At 35.6% G+C, this 19,397-nt stretch overlaps 1 protein-coding gene across 6 annotated transcripts in view; it reads right to left on the minus strand.

The window, feature by feature from the left end:
- TAX1BP1 (Tax1 binding protein 1) overlaps nucleotides 1–19,397 on the minus strand; it is a 63,140-nt gene that overhangs the window by 20,151 nt on the left and 23,592 nt on the right. For 5 of the 6 annotated variants that reach the window (XM_080340051.1, XM_080340049.1, XM_080340046.1 and 2 more), the window contains exons 4-10: nucleotides 18,562–18,749; nucleotides 16,730–16,888; nucleotides 6,570–6,718; nucleotides 6,341–6,431; nucleotides 4,902–5,087; nucleotides 2,418–2,645; nucleotides 954–1,100 (exon numbers count right to left, since the gene is read on the minus strand). In XM_080340051.1, the coding sequence (XP_080196177.1) occupies nucleotides 954–1,100; nucleotides 2,418–2,645; nucleotides 4,902–5,087; nucleotides 6,341–6,431; nucleotides 6,570–6,718; nucleotides 16,730–16,888; nucleotides 18,562–18,749 (1,148 nt within the window). The remainder of the gene's footprint in view (nucleotides 1–953; nucleotides 1,101–2,417; nucleotides 2,646–4,901; nucleotides 5,088–6,340; nucleotides 6,432–6,569; nucleotides 6,719–16,729; nucleotides 16,889–18,561; nucleotides 18,750–19,397) is intronic. The other variant, XM_080340050.1, reaches the window with a different exon arrangement.

The following is a 19,397-nucleotide window of genomic DNA, read 5'->3' on the forward strand; positions in this document are numbered from 1 at the left end:
TTAAAGTAACCTGTGGATCAAAGACGAGTAACTATTCCATTTTTATGTAGATAGCAGAAACACTTAAGTCTGTTTTGCTTAAGAATACACATTTGTACATCTTGCCATTGCTCACACACTTTTTCCCGTTTGAGCTCCTCTCTGACTCAAGTCACTAATTTCACAAAATTCTGAAGAACTCTGCTCTCAAAACTGTTTGAAATTCACTAACAAGTTACCAGGTGGCATAACACTCACATGTCATTGCAACAGCCTCATTTAGGTTGGATATTAGAAAGAAATTCTTTACAGAGAGAGTGATCAGGCATTGGAATGGCCTGCCCAGGGAGGTGGTGGACTCACTGTCCCCGGAGGTTTTTAAACTGAGATTGGACATGGCACTTAGTGCCATGATCTAGTAAATGGACTGAAGTTGGACCAAGGGTTGAACTCGATGATCTCTGAGGTCTTTTCCAACCCAGTCAATTCTGTGATTCTATTTATGTAACAAAGCTTTGACTAGTGATAAGAATACAAAATACATACAGAATACAACTATATGCTGTGTTGTTGAAGCCTTCTCCCCACTTCACTTTGAAATCCTCCTCCATCTCACCCATTTTTGGGTTTGGAGTTTTTTTGTTGTGGTGGTGGGGGTACTGAACAGAGGTAGTAATTACCGATTTTTCCCCGCTCCAGTTTTAAACTTCTTCCTTGAACAACGTTATGCTTATAGGTTCACCCAAACTCTGATAGCTTTCTATATATACCAGTGACTATAAATCCCATGCTTGCTTTTGACAACTATTTAAAAAGAATCATAGAAGTAGCTTAGCTTCACAGAAGAAAATGGTAGAGAGTCATTGCTTACTGCATGTTTTAATCCTTTTAAAAAGTGCTGCGTTTTGCAGAAGGAAATCAAATAGTTGCTGAAAAGTTACAAAAGCAAGTGCAATTTCTCCCATTCTACTTACTGCCTGTTCTGTAAACTTGTTTACTTGTTTCTGAAGTTTTTGACATTCTTTGAATTTTTCCTTATAATGGTCAGCAGCCATTTGCAGACGAAGCTTCAGATCTTCAACTTCTCTGCGCAGTTCCTGCTCTACTGTGTTTGAAGTTTCCTTAAAAAAAAAAATAAAAAATGTTCTCCCTTTTGTTCAAATATCACTATTTCCCAAAAGCCTTTTTGCAATTAAAGAAGCATAACGTTCTGTGTAAGTACAGAAGTTCCTGGCTTTTTTGTGGGAAAGAGAAGGATAGAGTAGCAGAGCACAGGGCATCTGTGCTCAACTTCATTCCAAGCAGGACACACTGAGGGAGTCAACAGGTACTTCTACAATACCAGAGCCAGGTAAAGAGGATTCTTATTCTATGGGCTGATGAATGCATACCAAAAGTCTGAATGTATACCTAAAGTCTAAACACCTTCCAGAAGGTGTTGTATCTTATAGACAAGTATAGCCACATGGCAAAAATGGACACACCACAACCGTGTTCCATCACCCTCCCTGTGTTTCTGCTGGAAGTGGTTCAGTTGAGCTGCAACATTGATACGTAGGCAGAGCAAACTCCATTTACCAACTGGATATATGCCATATTCACATACTTTCTGGTAACTTAGGTCATTCAGATTATCTGCCACTTCTTTCAGGATTCATTTCAAAGATATTGTACACAACTGAAATTCTTAGAAAAACATGTAATTCTTAGACATTTTAAATATAATAGTTATTTTGAGGGTTGTACTATTCACTTCGTATTTAGTGCACTATTTTCATTAGTGTTCAGATCAATACATACATATATTTTTTCAAACTGCTACATCATTACAGCAATCCTAGTAGCAAATGAATCCAATATAGTTGTAGTCATGGAAGATGTGGCACAAATCTCACTTAAGTCAGAATGATGAAACTTACATTAGCTCACTAGATTTTATCCAAGATGAAGAAAGTCAAGACAGTTTGCATTACATCAATATTTTTGTAATTACTAAAGCAAAGTAACTTTGACCACAAGTATTGGAAGGACTTATAAGAATTGAAATAGAATCCATCAAAGAGGAAAAAACATTCTAAAAAAAATTTCTAACAATCAATTTTCTCATCTGAATGAATTTCCAATGCTGCTGTGTCTCACATAAAAGAAATAAGAAAGGTAGAGGATTCAAAATACAGATAAATACTATACTATTCTGTGAAAATAATCTGGGAGTGGAATGGAGTTCCTGTAATTCGTAGCAGAAAACTCCCTTCTCACCAGCCTTCCAAAACAGCTAACATGCACTTGACCTAAGGTAGTATCAAGTGTCAAAAGAGAATTTGATAATAATTTCTACTAGTCATGTAGAAACCTATTTTATTATCCAACTTTATCAAAGCTAGCTCTGACAGATTTTAAATACAGATAAACTTCAGTTCTACATACTGACAATTTACCTGTTCATTTTTCAAAGCTGTGATTTTTTTAAGTTCAGCTAAAGCATCAGCAAGCTGCTTTTTCAATTTTTCATTTTCCAGACGCGCACTGTGAAGATCGGCCATTGTCTTATCTCGCACATTTACTGCATCACTCAGCTCTTTTGACATTAGGACAGCTTCTTGTTTGCTAGCCTGAATCTGATCTTCAGCTTTCCGAAGCTGTTCTTTTAAAATACTTGCATCCTCCTGGGGAAGAGAACAGAGAGAAGAAAACCCATCATTTTTAAAATTCAAAGCTTAAATAAAGGTTGGTATAGGGATTAGAAACATTTGGAAGAAAAACAGTGGCGTTAGCAAAACCACTAAATCAAGAAGTTATACAAATACCATTTTCCTCATTTGCGTTCTTTGCTAACAATGGAGTGCAAACATATTTCTCTATGACATAAGAGCAAATTTAAATACTATTATTCCATCTATAATGGATTTTTGTTTTATTTCTGGCTTTGGTTTTAAGCATATGCCAAAACCAGTCCATTTTCCAGAACATCTTTGTTCTTATCACCATAGAACTCTTAATGGGCACAAATGGCCATCCAGCTTCAAAACCAAAAGTTCGGCCCACAGTAACACAGGGCAGCTAACAAAACAGAGTTCTTACAATGACTACAAATAGTTGACATAAGAAACTGTAAAGGAGCTTTGGGATGTTTTTCTCACAGCTTCATTTCCCAACATCTTGCACAATAAGTTTTTCAGAAGGAACTGAGAACAAAAAGTACTGAAGAGCAAGCTGCAGCATGCAGCACTAAGACTCTCAGCACTGATGCAGCTCCATAGGGGAGCCCAAGGGCCAATTGACCAGGCTGCACTACTGGCCTCTCATTCATCAGAGAAGCAAAGAATTAAAGAATTCAAAGCTACTATAACCTACTCACAGTCTCTGGGCTTCCTGAAGGCATAATCATCTCATATTCTTGAGTCTAGACATAACTTCAGGCATCTCTAGTCCATTATTTGTTAATTTTTGAATAATCACTTAGCATAGCAAGTCCAGAGGAATACTAGTATATTTTGTAAACATTCAAGAAGACATATGAATGAGGAAATGCCCTGAAGTCATAGAATCACAGAATTTTAGGGACTGGAAGGGACCTCGAAAGATCATCCTGTCCCTTAGCTATTTTTACAGTGCATGACACATCAGTTACATATTTCAGTAAATATCTACAGTGTCACAGTGTAAGACAAAAAATGTTGATGATCCTACCGGAAACATCACAATCACTTCAAGATGAATAAATGACGTTAAGTGTTTGGTTGCTTCAGCGCTGGCGCACACACCCCCCCCACACACATTTTTACTTCAAAATAAAATACAGTAGTAGTTTAACACATTCAGAAACAAAACTGCGGAGCAGTCAAGAGACTAAAACAAGATAAGCTGTAACTTCAAGCAAGATAGCATGTTTTCCGTCTTCTTACTATTTCCATTCTCAACAGCACTACTTTTCTGCTTAAACTTTGCATTCGTAATTCACGTTGCTTTAACACAATTTATATTCTTCTAATATCTAGATTGTTTTTTCTGTGAGAAGACTGGCAAGATACACAAAATGAAGTCACCTCCATAATCTGACTTTTCCATGCTGGCCTCAAAGGCTGTGTCTAAATAAACTCTTCAGTTTAGATCAAGGGCACATTTGTGAAGCAAAACTCTCAGTCAATTCCACTATTACCTATCGCACTGGAGATCATAGAACAGAACAGTCTCAGGGCACAGAAAGTAAATTCCTTTTGGATGAAAAAACACAGGCAGATGTGTATCAGGAACAAACATCTAAAGGGTATTCTTCATCACACCACACTAAAACTAGTCTGGAGTAACCCCACCTGGACCATGGATAGCATAGATACCACTTCTGCAGTACTTTGTCTCTTACTAAAACACAATGCTAGTACACCGTGTAGCAAAAATCCACTCTTCCTCTGAAGTCCACCTGGCACTCTTACTGCTGAGTTATCGGTCAATTTAGTCCATTTCTGTGGTATCGTATCCTTTCTCTTGATAGTATGTTCACCTAACAAGTCCTCCACCACATCTTTCACAGTCTACTCTTCTCTATAACTCTCTGCAGTCTCAACATGCCTACATTCTTAACTTATTTTCCTCAGTCTCCTTCCTTTTGCATGAACTTAAAAGCAACTCAGAACAGTGCACCACTTCTACTGGTGCACTTTTACTGAACTCACAAATAACTCTTTCACACATAGTTCATCTCACAGTTCATCATGTGAGACACCTCAACAAGCTCAGAATGTGCCAAACTAAAACAGAGTTCACTCTTCTGCTCATTTTCTGCACCTACTGAGAACACTATAATCCTCTTGGCCTTTCAGTCTATAGCCCTGTATCTTCAGTTTCTTCCTTTCTCTTGTCAAACACATACAACCTTACATATGTTTATTTTAAACCAGGCCAGTTATATTAGTAACGCTTACCTTGTTTGATGAGGTGAGCAAAAAAGCTTTCTTCATATTTTCTTTTTCAGCTATCAACAGCTGTAATCTGCCAACCTCCTCTTTATAATAGGATATCATGTTTTCTTTGTTTGCATCCAAATTCTTAAACGTCTGGATTTCTTTTACTAGTTTGGTGTTTTCTATTTCTGTATTCTTCAAGTGTATCTGTAATGATGCTAAAAAATGTCAAACTCTTCTTCCACGTTATGAAAACGACTGTTCACCTGTTCACTTAAGTGTTCACTACATTCTAACTCATCTCTGAGACAGATCAGAACAGGTAAAGACAAAAATTAAACATTTTATTATATCACTGCTCTCCAGCACAAATTTTCTGACTGGAATTCTTTCATCTTGATCATCTAACAACAGCCTCGCTCACTCTACACCTAGAAGTCCCTGACTTCTGTCCACATCAAAAGCTATTCAGAATTCACTCCTCTCTACACAAATGCGAGACAACTAAGGGCAAGCAAAAAAATAACAGACTTCAAGAAGACTAGATAAATTAAACTTCTAGTAGCATCTACTTGCAGCCATCTAACTGAACAGGACTGCATCAGCAAGGTTCATTTCCCAAGACATCAAACTACTTCAACAACTCTAGAGTGGTTTTTAAGATATCATGAAGCCTATCCTAGTATGCCTAATAAAGGATAACTGTTGCCCTCAAGTGTATCCACTCAAAGACTAGAAGATTCCATGCTTGTGAAAGATGGTTTGAGATTTTATGATTTCTGGTGCATATCTAATACTGTCTGACACAAAGACATTTTCCTATAAACAGAAATAAGCTTGTAAATATACTTGATTTGTTTCATAGAATCTAAGGGTTTCATTATTTTAGCATATAAGACTTTTTGCCTGCCTTTTTGGGGGGGGAGGACACACCAATAAATGTATTTTATTTTAAATATGGGTGTCTCCCAATACCAGTAAAAGAAATCAGCTATGCTAGTAAAAGTCAATGCAATAGAGATCCTACTAAAGATTCTCAAAGTTATGTACAAGACTCAAGAATAGTGATCTAGGAAGCACAGCCTGGAGGGAGAACTTAAAAGAATAAAAAGTGTGTTAAGAAAACCAGTTACTAGGTGATACACTGTATAACTAAAGAACTTCCTCGCTAGCATCTTTTTTTGTTGTTGTTGTTACTATACCCGCATTATAACAACTTGGTGATCCATTCTCCTTCATAGAGACCTTTTTTATCATGGGATGAATTCAGATGCTGTTTTCCTCATTCATTTGTATATGAGAATGTCTATAATGGTCTTAAAAAAACCTGTTCACGGATGTTAACCATTTCCTTTTTTTCCCTTAACAAATTCAATTTATCAGACATCTCTGTGAAACATTAATCCCTTTCTTTCAAACCACTTCATTTCAGTGTATGGAGGTACAAAGAATAAAGTTACCTTATAAAGTTCTTTTTCATCCTTTTCTGTCTTTAACACACATTCAAGTTGCTCCTTCTCAAGCATCACTTTCTTCAGTTTGTCCTTCAGACTAAGACATTGACAAATTAATAGTTCAGAACTATTAATACAGAAAACCAATGCATACATTAAAAATGGTTAGTTTAAAAAAACACCTATGGAAAGAAACAGCAAAATAAGGAAAGTAAGGATCAAAATTACTAAATACCTGTCTAACTCTGTTTCTTTCGCAATGGCTTTTTGAGTAACAGTCATGATATCTTCTTCAAGCTGGAGAACCTTCGAAGCAGCCTCATCATGCCTCTTCTTCAGATCATCAACTTCAGTTTTAAGAGCTTCTGATGCCTGAATATTATTCTTTAAAAAAATGCAAGTAGATATCATTTAAGAATGCATATCTTCAGAACGACAACATGCTATTTGAATTAATGCTAAAATATGGTCATTAGATTTCTTCTCTTCCTTAAAATGCATGACAAGCCCATTTCAAGTATATATAAATACATCTAGATATATAAAATATGTCAAAATTACTATGAACAGTTAATATATTAATAAGGAATCAATAAGTAGTTTGTTTTGACGCAAGCATGCAGTTACACAGAAACTACCAAAGACTTCAGAGCACAGGAGAAACAAAGCTATGTTTCATATCTTTTGCCCATCTCCTTTCTACAAACTAACCATCGACTGCCTAGCTTAGAAAATCATACAGAACTTCTGTTTTGCTTTGTACTTACTTTTACTGAAAAGAAGGAGATCTTGCATTGGACCACACAGTTACACTATTCAAGTAAGTCACAGTCAAGTTAATTGCAGGCAAAAGGAGAAAAGATAGAAGAACTCCTGATGAAGAGATAGTTACTACACTACGTTCTCCTAGACAGAACATGTGGAAGGTCTCACAAACCTCAAGGAATCTCATGAAACAATTGCAGGATTTATGTCTTGGATACTGGAAACTCAGAGAAGATGATGACAACATCCAAAACAGACTCCTTTGTCAGAAAACTGACAGACGCAAAATAGGAAGGCACTTTCAAGTACTGCATTCAGTATCTAATTACAGTCATGTCCATACCATTCTAAGGCAATGGACAGTGAAACATCACCTCCACAACAGCTAAATGGCCATTTAAAGTCATGTCATCTCAAATAACCCAGAAAAAACATTATCTTCAATATAATGCTCTTTTCTTGAGAAAAGACATTAGTAACATTAAAGTAAACCCCACATACCAAGATAATATGCTGCTATTTCTGATATCTAAATTCAATAAAGCTCAGCTTAGTATCAGCCACGACGGTGGTATGAATCAAAGTGTAAACCAGGTCAAGACAGACTGACCAACATGCCTGACTACAGCATGACTTACAGTGTTTGTGCAGATCCTAAGGTACAAGTTGTCCTTCTGCTCTACATTTGGAAGATTAAAGCACTAGCTCATCTATTCGTTTTTAAACAAAGCTTAATGTCTTGAAACAACAAGACTGTACTGTTACATCAATCGAAACACATCAGCCAGCATTTACAGAGAACCCCTACTGGCCAGATTCCAACCTAACTATGTTTTAAGTACAATAAAATATAATGAGGACTGTTTTTACTCATTAATTGTCAAAATACACTGTTCACAAGTGTAATTAAGCCCTGCTTTTACAAGCAACTAAACAGAAGTTTGGGCATGATGATTTGGGCTGGGGAGGGAGGTTTGAATTGTGAGGGGTGGCAAATGTAACTGATGACTCAATCACTTCCTCAACACTATACCGGCACATGAAGTAGATTTTTTTCTGTTACATATGCCATAAAAAAAAGAAGAGGACAAATACATTACAACTATTTAAACTCTAAACGGCTTTCTTATATGCCCTAGTACCTTAATATGATAAATAATTTCAAGGCATCATGAATGTACCATCTTTTTTCGAAAAAAACATTGGAGAACATGACCCACAATTTTCATAAGGTCTTTATTTCTGAAGAGCTATCAGTTTCATGCAACCAAAATATACGTACTTGTGTAACGAAGGCAGGATTTTAATTAAAGTCAGTATTCCAAGTAAAACTTGCTTTATAACCAGCAGCAACAACACCACCACACATTATAACTGCTTGTTCTTCCCTAGTGCAGTGGAGACTAATTACTTGCTTCTGTTTTGAAAGTCTAGTATAGTAAAAAGCCTATTTCAATGCATATCTGTGTTTTCTCTAAACACCACTTTGGTGTAACTGTAACTGTTGTAACCTAAGTGCCTTCAAAAGAATTTAATCTGATACATTATATATACAAACTGTACAAACAGTTCAAACAGGCTGCCAAAGGTAACATATATTAAAAGGAATTAATGGCCTGAAAAAAATTCACTCCACAAACAGCATTACAATTGATGCTGCTTTGCTAGTTATTCTGAAGGGACATGGTACTAAAATGTAAAAGTTCCATACTTAACAGATTCTCACCTAATAAACTTGTTTAGATACAACTAAAGCCTACAGTTTCGAAAGAAAAAAAGGATTAATTTTTAGAGACTACTTGTTATTTTACAGAATTCTTAGCAATTCAATTTAGATACTGTAATCCTAGTCCCATACGCTCCAGTTACAGCAGTTTCAGAGCCTGTAAAATTTAAAATGAGTGTTCTTAGACTATTTTACAGGTAAAAGTCAACTGCATTTTAGGAGGAGTCTAAAGGGGAAGAATATAATAAACACATCAACTACATGTACAACCTCCATTACAAAAATGACAATTACTTTCTGTAATTATTGTTTACTTAATTTCTCTTTAATTCATTTGGTAGATCTACACATACTATATCCTTTCTTCCATTTCTTAACAGAAAGAAAAGCACAGTAAGAGCATGAGTCATTTTAATGAACTCGTTTAAAAACACCAAACAATTTTAAGGTTATTTTTAGTCTGGATTTTACTTTTAAACCAGTTACAAATGCATTTCCTCCTGTGCCCCACTCCCTGGAGCTGCAACGGCATTATGGGTGGAGGGGAGAAGCAAAATGCACCACAAAGGTTGGAATAAGCAGCCAGAAATTACTTAAGTCGGCTTCACTGCTGCAAAATAAAGAGCTACCAAAATAAAAATTCCTGGAACTACTCTAAGTCTCACTAGTGAAAGGAAACAAAGGAAATTTAATGTAGTTGTCAACTGAATTTATCATCCCCAGAATCAAAATTCCACTTTGAAAATTTTTATGTACCTTCAAATAGGGAAAAAATAAGAAAATTGTAAAATATTTAAGACTGATAATAAAAATAATTTTATCGTAATCACATGAAACACTGTCCTCCCTCATAAAGAACTGCAATTTCATATAATGTAATTTGTTTACAGTGCATTCCAAACAGGTGCCAAAAGAACAGAGTTTTTACATCAAAAAGTTCTAAATTACAGATCAGTTGCTTTATGTTTGTGTAAACTAATAGTAAATACACTGATTGAAATCCCATAAAGCTATTATAAGCTCTATATAAAGATCATGCCTGTGCTCCTCGAAACGTGTTTGAAATTCATTTATTAAGCTTCTGCTACAAAAGGACTAGTAATCTTCCATTTGAGAACAGAATAGCCCTAAGGCTTATAGATTTTCATTTTTGTAATGATGGCAAAAAAATGCATGTTCAACAACACACTTCCCCTACTTATTTCTTACTTCTAAACAATTTCTGCAACACCAGTAAAACATTTCAGAGTACAGTCCCATTAATGGAATCAAAGTGGTACAGACATCCCTTCCCATCAATCAACATACACAATGTATTTTTCAAACATACTTAAGGCAGAGAGATATTCAACAGACAGAACACAGTACTTGAAAAACACAACCCAAGACTATTTTGAGCTGTCACATCTTGCAGGATGGCAATGGGCAGCATGGGATTTTTTATGCTTCATCTTTTCTTTTCATCACATGTAAAACTCCCTATCCACTTTCTAAAAGCCATTCCACACCCAAAACATTCACTTTCGATTAATGGCTAATATCTGCAATCATTATTTTACTTTTCACAGAATGTATACATTGTAATGAAGAATACGGAGTTAAAAATGAGCTATGCAACTCTGAAATCAAAGTCAATTCAAATCAAATACAAAGCAACTTCTTAAAAAAAAAAGCAGAAGCACCTTTCAAGCTTCAGTTACATTAATTTATCTGGACATAATTTAATGTCAGGGGAACAATTATGCTTCATATCCTAAAGAGAATTTAGGGGATCTAGATGAATTATCTGCAGAAGTCTTTTGTTTATCCCATTGACATCACAGCAGCTCCAATAGAATTGTGTAAAATACTTGGCTGACATCATACTCTGTTTAAAGGACCTGTGAGGACAAATGATGAACACAACACAGCACGACTGCAGCCACTGCAAAATCTGCGTGTGTTCATAATACAGCATCCCTGTGTTCTGAAAGGAAACCTCAAGTTGTAATTTTGCTTTCTAAAATAAAATTTAAGCATTCAGTAAACACTAAGCCAATTCTAAATAATGATACTAAGCTTTTATCTTTGTGACTATGACTGGCAATAGAAATACTACTTTAAAAACACTGAAGTCTCTCTATTTCAAAAACTTAAAATATCACAGTGGCTGTAATTTGTGTTGATTTCTTCAACTAATATTGTTAAACAGATCAAAACTCTACAAAACTAAAGCCTACCTCTGTAAAAGTTCAAAGTAATGCCAGTTGCTCAAATACTGTCGTGACGACTATAGATACACAAGTTGTTGCAGGAGGCAGCTGAAGTATTTAGACACACTAGGATTTTGCACCATGTGTTTATATTTCAGAATGTTAATTTGTGAAAACACCTTATAATTTCATTATAAGATCTCTCTTTTGCAAAGAGTCATTCTCATGAACACGTAATTTGAATTGAAATACAGGCAGGATACCTCTCTAAAACATTTAAGAATCTCTCAGATGAATCTATTATATCATCCAGTCAAATAAATTTCAATTAATCAGTTTTAAAAAATATTCATACACAGAACAGTCACTAAAACAATAAAACAGCATTTTCACAGGATGTTTATAGCGCCCTTGGGTGCTATAACTGCTGGTTACAACCTGAGCAATTCGGAGTGTTTAATTTGTATGTTTAAAACATTATTTACATGGAGTTTGGTGGGGTTTGTGTGGGGTTTTTATGGTTTTGCTTTCTGGATTGGGGGGTGGTTTTTTGGTTGTTGTTTGTGGTTTTGCTTTTGGGGTAAATGGTGGTTTCTTTGGGGTTTTTTCTGGTTGGCTCATTTTTGTGGAGTTTGTTCAGTTTGGGGGGTTTTAAGGGGCTGCTTCTGGTTTTTTGCTGTTTTTTTGTTTGATTTTCCTAATTATTATTTTGGTTTGGGGTTTTTGTTTGGTTTGGTTTGGTTTTGCATGTTCCTGACCATCATATTTTCACACATGTAACATGCATAAACAGTATCAACATAGCTTGATTTAAAGAGGCACTGAAAAAACACTTGATTCACTGACTTTCATTCATGCAGTCTGACCTGGGCACTTGTACTGCTGACATGTCCCACTGCACAACAGTGTTTTGTCACTATCGTTATAAAATGGCATCGAAAGCCAACTTAAATTAATCCCTGATACCTGAATAAAACTCTCAAATAAAGCTTCTGTGGAGGTAGAACCTCTCAGTAGAATGTGGATTTAGACAGAAGCCCTCTTAAAACTCCCCATCAGACAGATCCATTAGCCCACTTTTTGAAGTTAAATGGTGAAGTAAACTTTCAAAAAGCATGAAAGAACAAGTTTATCAAGTCAGTACATTCACTTCTGCCTCAGTTTATGCCAATGTCATAACAGAAACACTATTCAAATGTTGACAGAATAAAAGCAAGTGATCTGCAAATACGTTGCCTCTAACTCAAGTTAAACATTTACAGAAAGTACTGCCACGGGAGTGAGACTTGTTACCACTGTAACATTAAAGAAATCCTTCAGAAGTACTCTCTTCCCACTAGAGGGAGACAAATGATTTCAAAAGCACCATCCGCAAGCTCTGCGCCCTACAGAAGTGTAAAAAAACCTGTGTGCACAAAACTGAACAGTTGCCAAGCATCAGAAAAGCAAGGGATGAAAGACTGACACAATGACTACTGCATGTTTCTTTTGTTCAGCACAGTAATATTAACTCTTAAAACAAAAGGCAAGTGCCCTTTGCCAGATAGCTTAGGCACGGGGTCTTTTGCAAACATTCTTTTTCTATGATGGTGGCGATGACAACCTGAGAAAACAATGTCTACAGAACCACTAATGTGCTGCATACAAATAAAAATACAGATTTCCTTTTTTTACTCCAATATGACAACACACACACAAAAAAACCCACACTCACACAAACCTATAAAGGATTGAAGCCTTTAGAGACAAGCAATGACTTAGAATGCCGTAACATGCATTAGAAGCTATGTTTCAACAACTAATAGCACATTATCTCTTTATGCATTGAATGCATTTGTTCCTTCTATCTTTGAGAGGTAATGAGATGGCCATCTTGTAAGAAGGCAACAAATGACTGTGTACCTCCTGAACAGTAAGGGCACTGTTAGCAAAACAAAATATGTAGTTAGTCGCAAAGTACCACAAATGCAGGAACTCATCTGTTTTTAAAACTCGACAAATGGGAATCTTTTCATCACTTAAAAAAATGCATAGAACCCAATATTCAAACTTTGTGGAACACTGATAGTATTACACCTGAATGGATGGTTTAGTATGCTATGTTCTTAAAAGCCTGATGTACTTTTATCTTGTTTATTCCTAGTATTTTCCCCAAAAAGCCTCTAAGGGACTACTTAAAGCACCCTAACTAGGCAAAAAGCAGAAAGAGAATACAATAGTTCCACTGCCCAGAATTCTATGGCAGTGACTAGGTGGAGAAGAGGGATTAAATAATGAAGAGTGGGAGGGAAACACTAATTGGGATATAGCTGTGACATCGTCTGTCAACAACTATCCTGTCTGTATTAGGAAACCAATGTTTTTCAGACATTTCGCAATGATCCTAACTACCCCTGAGCTATTCGTGAAAACAAAGGACTGATAAAAATCAATACCAAAAGAAGAAAGTTGCCTAAAGGCATATGAATAAAAATTGGATTTTAAGAGAAATGTGTTTTAATAAAACATTTTCATATTATGAACTCAGAGCTTTTCCACCACTAATCTACTTTCTATTCATTACACTGCACCACAGTGAGATGACTTCTAGACTATGACCCCTAACCACACCATCCACATTCTGTTTGATTCAGTTAGGAAAGGTTAAAAGGTAGCTTAATAATGTATTTGATCAAAAGACAGAGACATGAGCTCAAATACCCATATTATTTGCTCTGAAGAAATCAGTAAGATTTTTAGAAAAGCGGCAGATTTATGAGTATTTTGTATAAAAGGGCTCATAACTCCAGGGCTCCCTTTTCACAATACAAATAGTAATAAACCAATAACAGTTGCCAGTACATTAGCAGCATAAAGAGCTCTGCACTCAATTAGAATCAAGTGCATGTATCTGTACAGGCGTATCTACTTCCTTTGCTCATGCAATTGCCAGGGTTTAAATACGGTACTTTGTACTATTATGTTTTTTCAGAAGGCTCTTTGGACAAGCAGAAATATCTGTGCACTTCTTGATGGAAGCACTACCAAAAGTAAAAAAAAAAACAAAACCAAACACAGCATGTTGTTAATAGATTGTACATGGGCTAAATGTAGCTTAATTTTTAACAGAAATAAAGGCTTCTATACTTATAGATTACTCAAACTGCAATGGTAGTGTTTACAGTAGCTACATTTTCTTATATGGGCTGTTTTATTAATTGTTTTTCTTTAGCCTAATATGATCTGAAGTATATTGAAAGAATTTTCTAATAGAACTCAGAACAGTTAAACTTTCACCTAACTTGAACATTTTAAAAATACACATTTTTAATTAATCAACTCTGCTTTTATCTACTTAAGCGACGAAAGCTCATAGCATAACTAAAAGTCCACCTGTATGTGACAAAATAGCACTGGGAAGAAAAAAACAAACACCAAATTACTTAGTTAAAAGAACCTTTCTGTAACTTAAAGGAAAAAAAAAGGTCAAACCAAAACAACCTAGCTCATACTCAACAGTGGTGAAGATTCTGCTGATACATAAAACATACATATATTTTTATTACTTAGCATTTCAAGGTTATCACATGTAGTCTTATATAAAAACCAGCCAAGTTAACATATGGTTTAGGTTTATCTCAAATAACAAGATTCAGATCACATGAAGCTCACTGTATTAGCCAGGGGTTTCTTGGGGGAGTGGTTTTGGAGGTTTTGTTTGGCTGGTTGTTTGGGAAGGGGAATATTTTGGGGGTTTTTTTGGTGTTTTGGGGGGTTTGAAAATAAAACCTAGGTACTGTAATCCTACCAAGTGCTAATACAACGCTGCTCAGGAATCTTTAAATCAATCCATTAATGCACTGTACAGTGTTCTCAGCAAAGATAAGTCATATAAGACCTTGACTCATAGTTGTATTTCATGTATTGGGGTATAGAGGCAAAGAAACAAGGGAAGTCAGTAAGATAATAAAGTTTAGAGGGAAAGCCACATGTATTGTTTATTAAGCTTTCAAATGATGAAGAGTTAACTTACTGCACCCGACTTAGTAGATGCCTGTTTAATTTTCAAGAATAACACTGAATTTTCATTTATCTACATAAGCAGAATATAAGATGTTTCAACTCAGCAAATTTTTTTTAAAACTAGGGGAAAAAAACCATAAAAGATGTAAAATAAGACAGTGACAAAACTTAAGAGACAAAAAATAATTGCATGAGTTAGAAAACTAGTATAGAATTCTATATAGGTGAAGAGTTGCATTAGCCTCAGTTTAAACATCTATTTATAGCTCAGCTAAATGTAAAAGAGAAGTTCTTCACTTGCATCACCACTTCAACAAAACTCAAGGCAGAAACAAATAAAAAAATAAAACATTCCTGAAATTAAATTCTAATTATTCAGTTCCGGTATCTTAAAGGCAAAAGTATTTTTTATTATAGAAACTCACAGGAAAGTGTGACAAAGTATCAAGACATTTTTGTCCCTATACAGTCTGTGTCTTTGCTGGACAGCCCTCAAAACCCCATTCCACAAATCATTCTAAAATGGCATTGTAAAACTAATGTGGATTAGAACTGGCAATTTACTTTCATACATTTTTTTAAATGAGAATCTCAAATGACAATGAAAGGTAACTACGCAGCTCGTTCAGATTTATCCACCAAGTTTGTGATTCTACAAATCCACAAAACGCATACTTTTAAGTATCTAAATCCCGTCTCACTGATTTAAACTGGTTCTCCTATGTACTTGAAATAAAAATCATTCTTTCATAGGAAAAATCTTTTCCTAAACAAGATCTTAACCTTTCTTTTTTTCCTCACCCAACATGCTAGTCCATTTCATTATGACTGTTCAAAAGTAAACTACAAAGTTTCAACAGTTTCAAATATCCCTCAACAAATTCCTTTCTATTAAAGGTGTATCATGCAGAACTGTTGACATATACACACTAGTACTTCGAAATAGCCTATTAACTGCTGTCCACAGCTAAATTATATAGGCTTCATTACTTCAAATTTGTCCATGTCACCACCTCCCTCCCACATGTTTTTAATCTTCTCCCAAAAGTTGTTTTTACAAAGAAGCAGCTTAAAAATAGATTAGGTCCAACTTTTTTGTGCCTTTTTAATATTAGATTTCCTCCTTACCATATGTAGAATTTCAAATTAAGCTTGCTTTGTTTTAGGGTCAATTTATATCTTCACTATCAATTAATTTTCAAGTTTGCACTTATTTTCCCTTCTAAAATCTTCAAGCCTTTGTGAAGCCTTTTAGAGAAGTGACCAGTTACTTTTCATTTTTTCTGTGTCCTGGCAAAAGTATTCTTGGTTGAGTCTTGAGTCTTACTATTTTCATTACTCCATGTTCTATGCAGTTACTCCTTCTGGGAGTTTTTTGAAAATCCTTCCTCCATTTTAAGTTAATATAAGCACACCTTAAACTATCAACTACTTTCTGTGATGAATACCACAGTTAAGTGTCCAACATCTGGCAACAGTTGTCATCTATTATCTTACCAAGCCTGGTACCAAAAGCCTTAAATATTTTAACCATTTTACGACATAAAAGGAATAGTGGCAGAAGGTTAATAGGAATTGACCTATTCTAGTGTAAATGTCTACCTAACTGCTGAGGGGTTTTGATAGCTGATTTTCACCGAGTTTAACTGGTTCTTGGAAAAGGAGAATTACAGACATTATGAGTCAGCTTTAATCAGTTAAACAACTAACCTTTTGCTCTGTTTGCAGTTGGTCATATCTCTGCTTTTCATGGTTAAGTTCTTTTTCCAGTCTTTCAACTTGATCTCTGAGTTGTGCCGTTTCCTTTTCCAGAACAGAAGTTACCTTTAATAGCTCTTCTTTTTCTTTTATTATTTTTTCAATTTTAAACTGTAAAAACAAAAACATTCTTTTTTGGTAATTTTTCTCCCCTTCATTCCTATCAAGTAAGTGGATAACAAATTACTGCAGTGTTTGAGCAGAAGCACAAAATGTGTGTCCTCTTGCTAGGTTATTTTATAGGTTTCCCCTTATTCCCAAGTTTCTGAAGTTTCACTGTGTTACTGAACAGCACTACATGACCATTAGCACACTTTGCAGTGTCTTTATTTTTACTCAAGTTTTCCCTACTTAAGTGAAGTGCCTTTACTGTTCCGAAGTGACAGCAACCATGGAGGAGCTAATCATGATGATGACAGCTTGGTGAAAAAATGGCTGCCAAGCGCAGAGACAAACACACACTTTAAAAAAAACAAAGTCTGAGTAAATTCACCAAAAAAATGAATACACACACACACACAGCGCACCAGAAGTAAGGACTGACACATGAATCATAGTCTTTCAGTACTTAAAGGGAACTTGTAAGAAAGATGGGGGCAGACTTTTTATTAAGGACAGCAACAACAGAACAAGGAATCATGGTTTTAAACTAAAGGAGGGAAGATTCAGGCTGGACACGAGTAAGACATTTTTTAAATGAGAGTTATAGAATACTGGCACAGGTTGCCCAGAAAGGTGGTAGATGCCCCATCCCTGGAGATATTCAAGGCCAGGCTGGACAAGGCTCTGAGCAATCTGATCAACTTAAAGATGTCCCGGCTCATTGCAGGGGAGTTGCACTAGATGACCCTTGAAGGTCCCTTTCAACCCAAACCGTTCTATGAACCAAGACAATCAAAAAGGTTTGGAAAATATGTGCTATGAGTACATATCTGAAAAGCAAAATATCCCACATGTATCCCATACCAAGTCTCTTATCCTTAAATTTTGAAAATTGCAAGTTATGCATCTGTGTGCCTAGATGCAACTGACAAAAACATAAAATGTCTGGTGGCAAGGGAAGGAAACTGTACTGAGCAACTTCCCAATAAGCAACACTTAACATCAAGTTGGTCTGGTTTTGAGGTGTTTTGTGTTTTGTTTGTTTGTTTGTTTGGGTTTGGGGATTTTTTTTGTTGTTGTTTGGGCTATTTTTTGTTGTTATTGTGGGGTTTTTGTTTTGTTTGGAGTTGTGGGTTTTGGAGGGGTTTGGTTGGTTTGGGTTTTTTTTTTAACCACATTCATCTAGCAAAGAACATGAGGCATAGAACACTGCTTCAAATAAAACAAGAGCTGTTCTAACATACTTATGCACATGCAATTATTCAGCTTAGTTTCCAGGGCATTTCACTTGTGCACAAATAAAAATATACTGGTTCCGTAATTTTTTTTTTCCTTACAACAAGCACCACTTCACATAAAAGTGATGTTCTCCCCTCCAGTTAGCTGGAGAGCATGGATGTGAGAAATGGGCAACTATCTACTCTCTTATGGTTTCCCAGTTTATGCTTAGTGCTACACCACACCTGTAATCAGTGTAAAATCTTTACTTATTTAAACTTGCAAAGGTTCTGAACTCCAATCAAATACTGGAGAACAGGCAGAAATAAATACATTGCATGTACCTATATAGTTTTTTTCCTTTCTGGTTTGTTCTTCAATACTATATCCTGTGAGTGTATGCATATATGTGCATATAAAAAAATTAATGAGAAGATAACATTTTAAAAATTGTTGAATCAAACCTCAAGAAGTCCAGCTTTTGTGGTCACCACTAACATATCAGAGTTGCCTTCATCTTCCATAGTGAGCAATTCTTCAACAGGGGAAGAGGTACGAAACTGGAAAGGTGTACTTGCTCCACGGATTTCTCCTTTATGAGTCACGTAACAAAACTGGTAAAATTCTCCATCATCATTTGGTAGATAATATCCTATCAAAATAAATTCATATTTGAAGAAACATTCTACACAACCATATGAGTCTCCATCTGGAAACAGATTATCAGATCATGCTTGACTTACTAAACATCATGCTTGTTACCTCAGTAAGGCACAGATAAATCACCAAAACAGCAGAAAGGAAAAGTCATCTTACTTAGTAACTTTCATTCCCCAACACTTTCTCCTAGCTTTCAAGACAAATGCTAGAACAGTGTCAAGGGATAGGTGTTATACATATACCTCACCTTACATACGCTAGATAATAGCTGCTGTTTATATATTTAGGAAACAGTATTATTGGCAATGAGATGTCATCAAGCTGGATCAGAACCACATTATTATGTAACTGTTGTACAATCACAGAACAAAGAATAAGCAATATTTTGGCTTTGGAAGACCTATACAATCAAAACCAACAAACAAAAAGATAATAACATGCAATGACAGGACATCTGTAGCTTTACCAGGTTCATTTTTCTTGCACATTTTTGTTGGAATAACCACAATCTGCTTTTGCTATTTTTAAATGTCAAAGCACAGGAATGTTCTGAATGGATGACACAATATCAACAAGCTACAAGTATGGAAGGCAAAGAGCTGGGGGGGTGAGGGAGTGTGAAAAGAGCGCTTATTTTTCA

The sequence above is a fragment of the Nesoenas mayeri genome (assembly GCF_963082525.1).
Source record: "Nesoenas mayeri genome assembly, chromosome: 2".
In the NCBI taxonomy this organism is placed as follows: Eukaryota; Metazoa; Chordata; class Aves; order Columbiformes; family Columbidae; genus Nesoenas; species Nesoenas mayeri.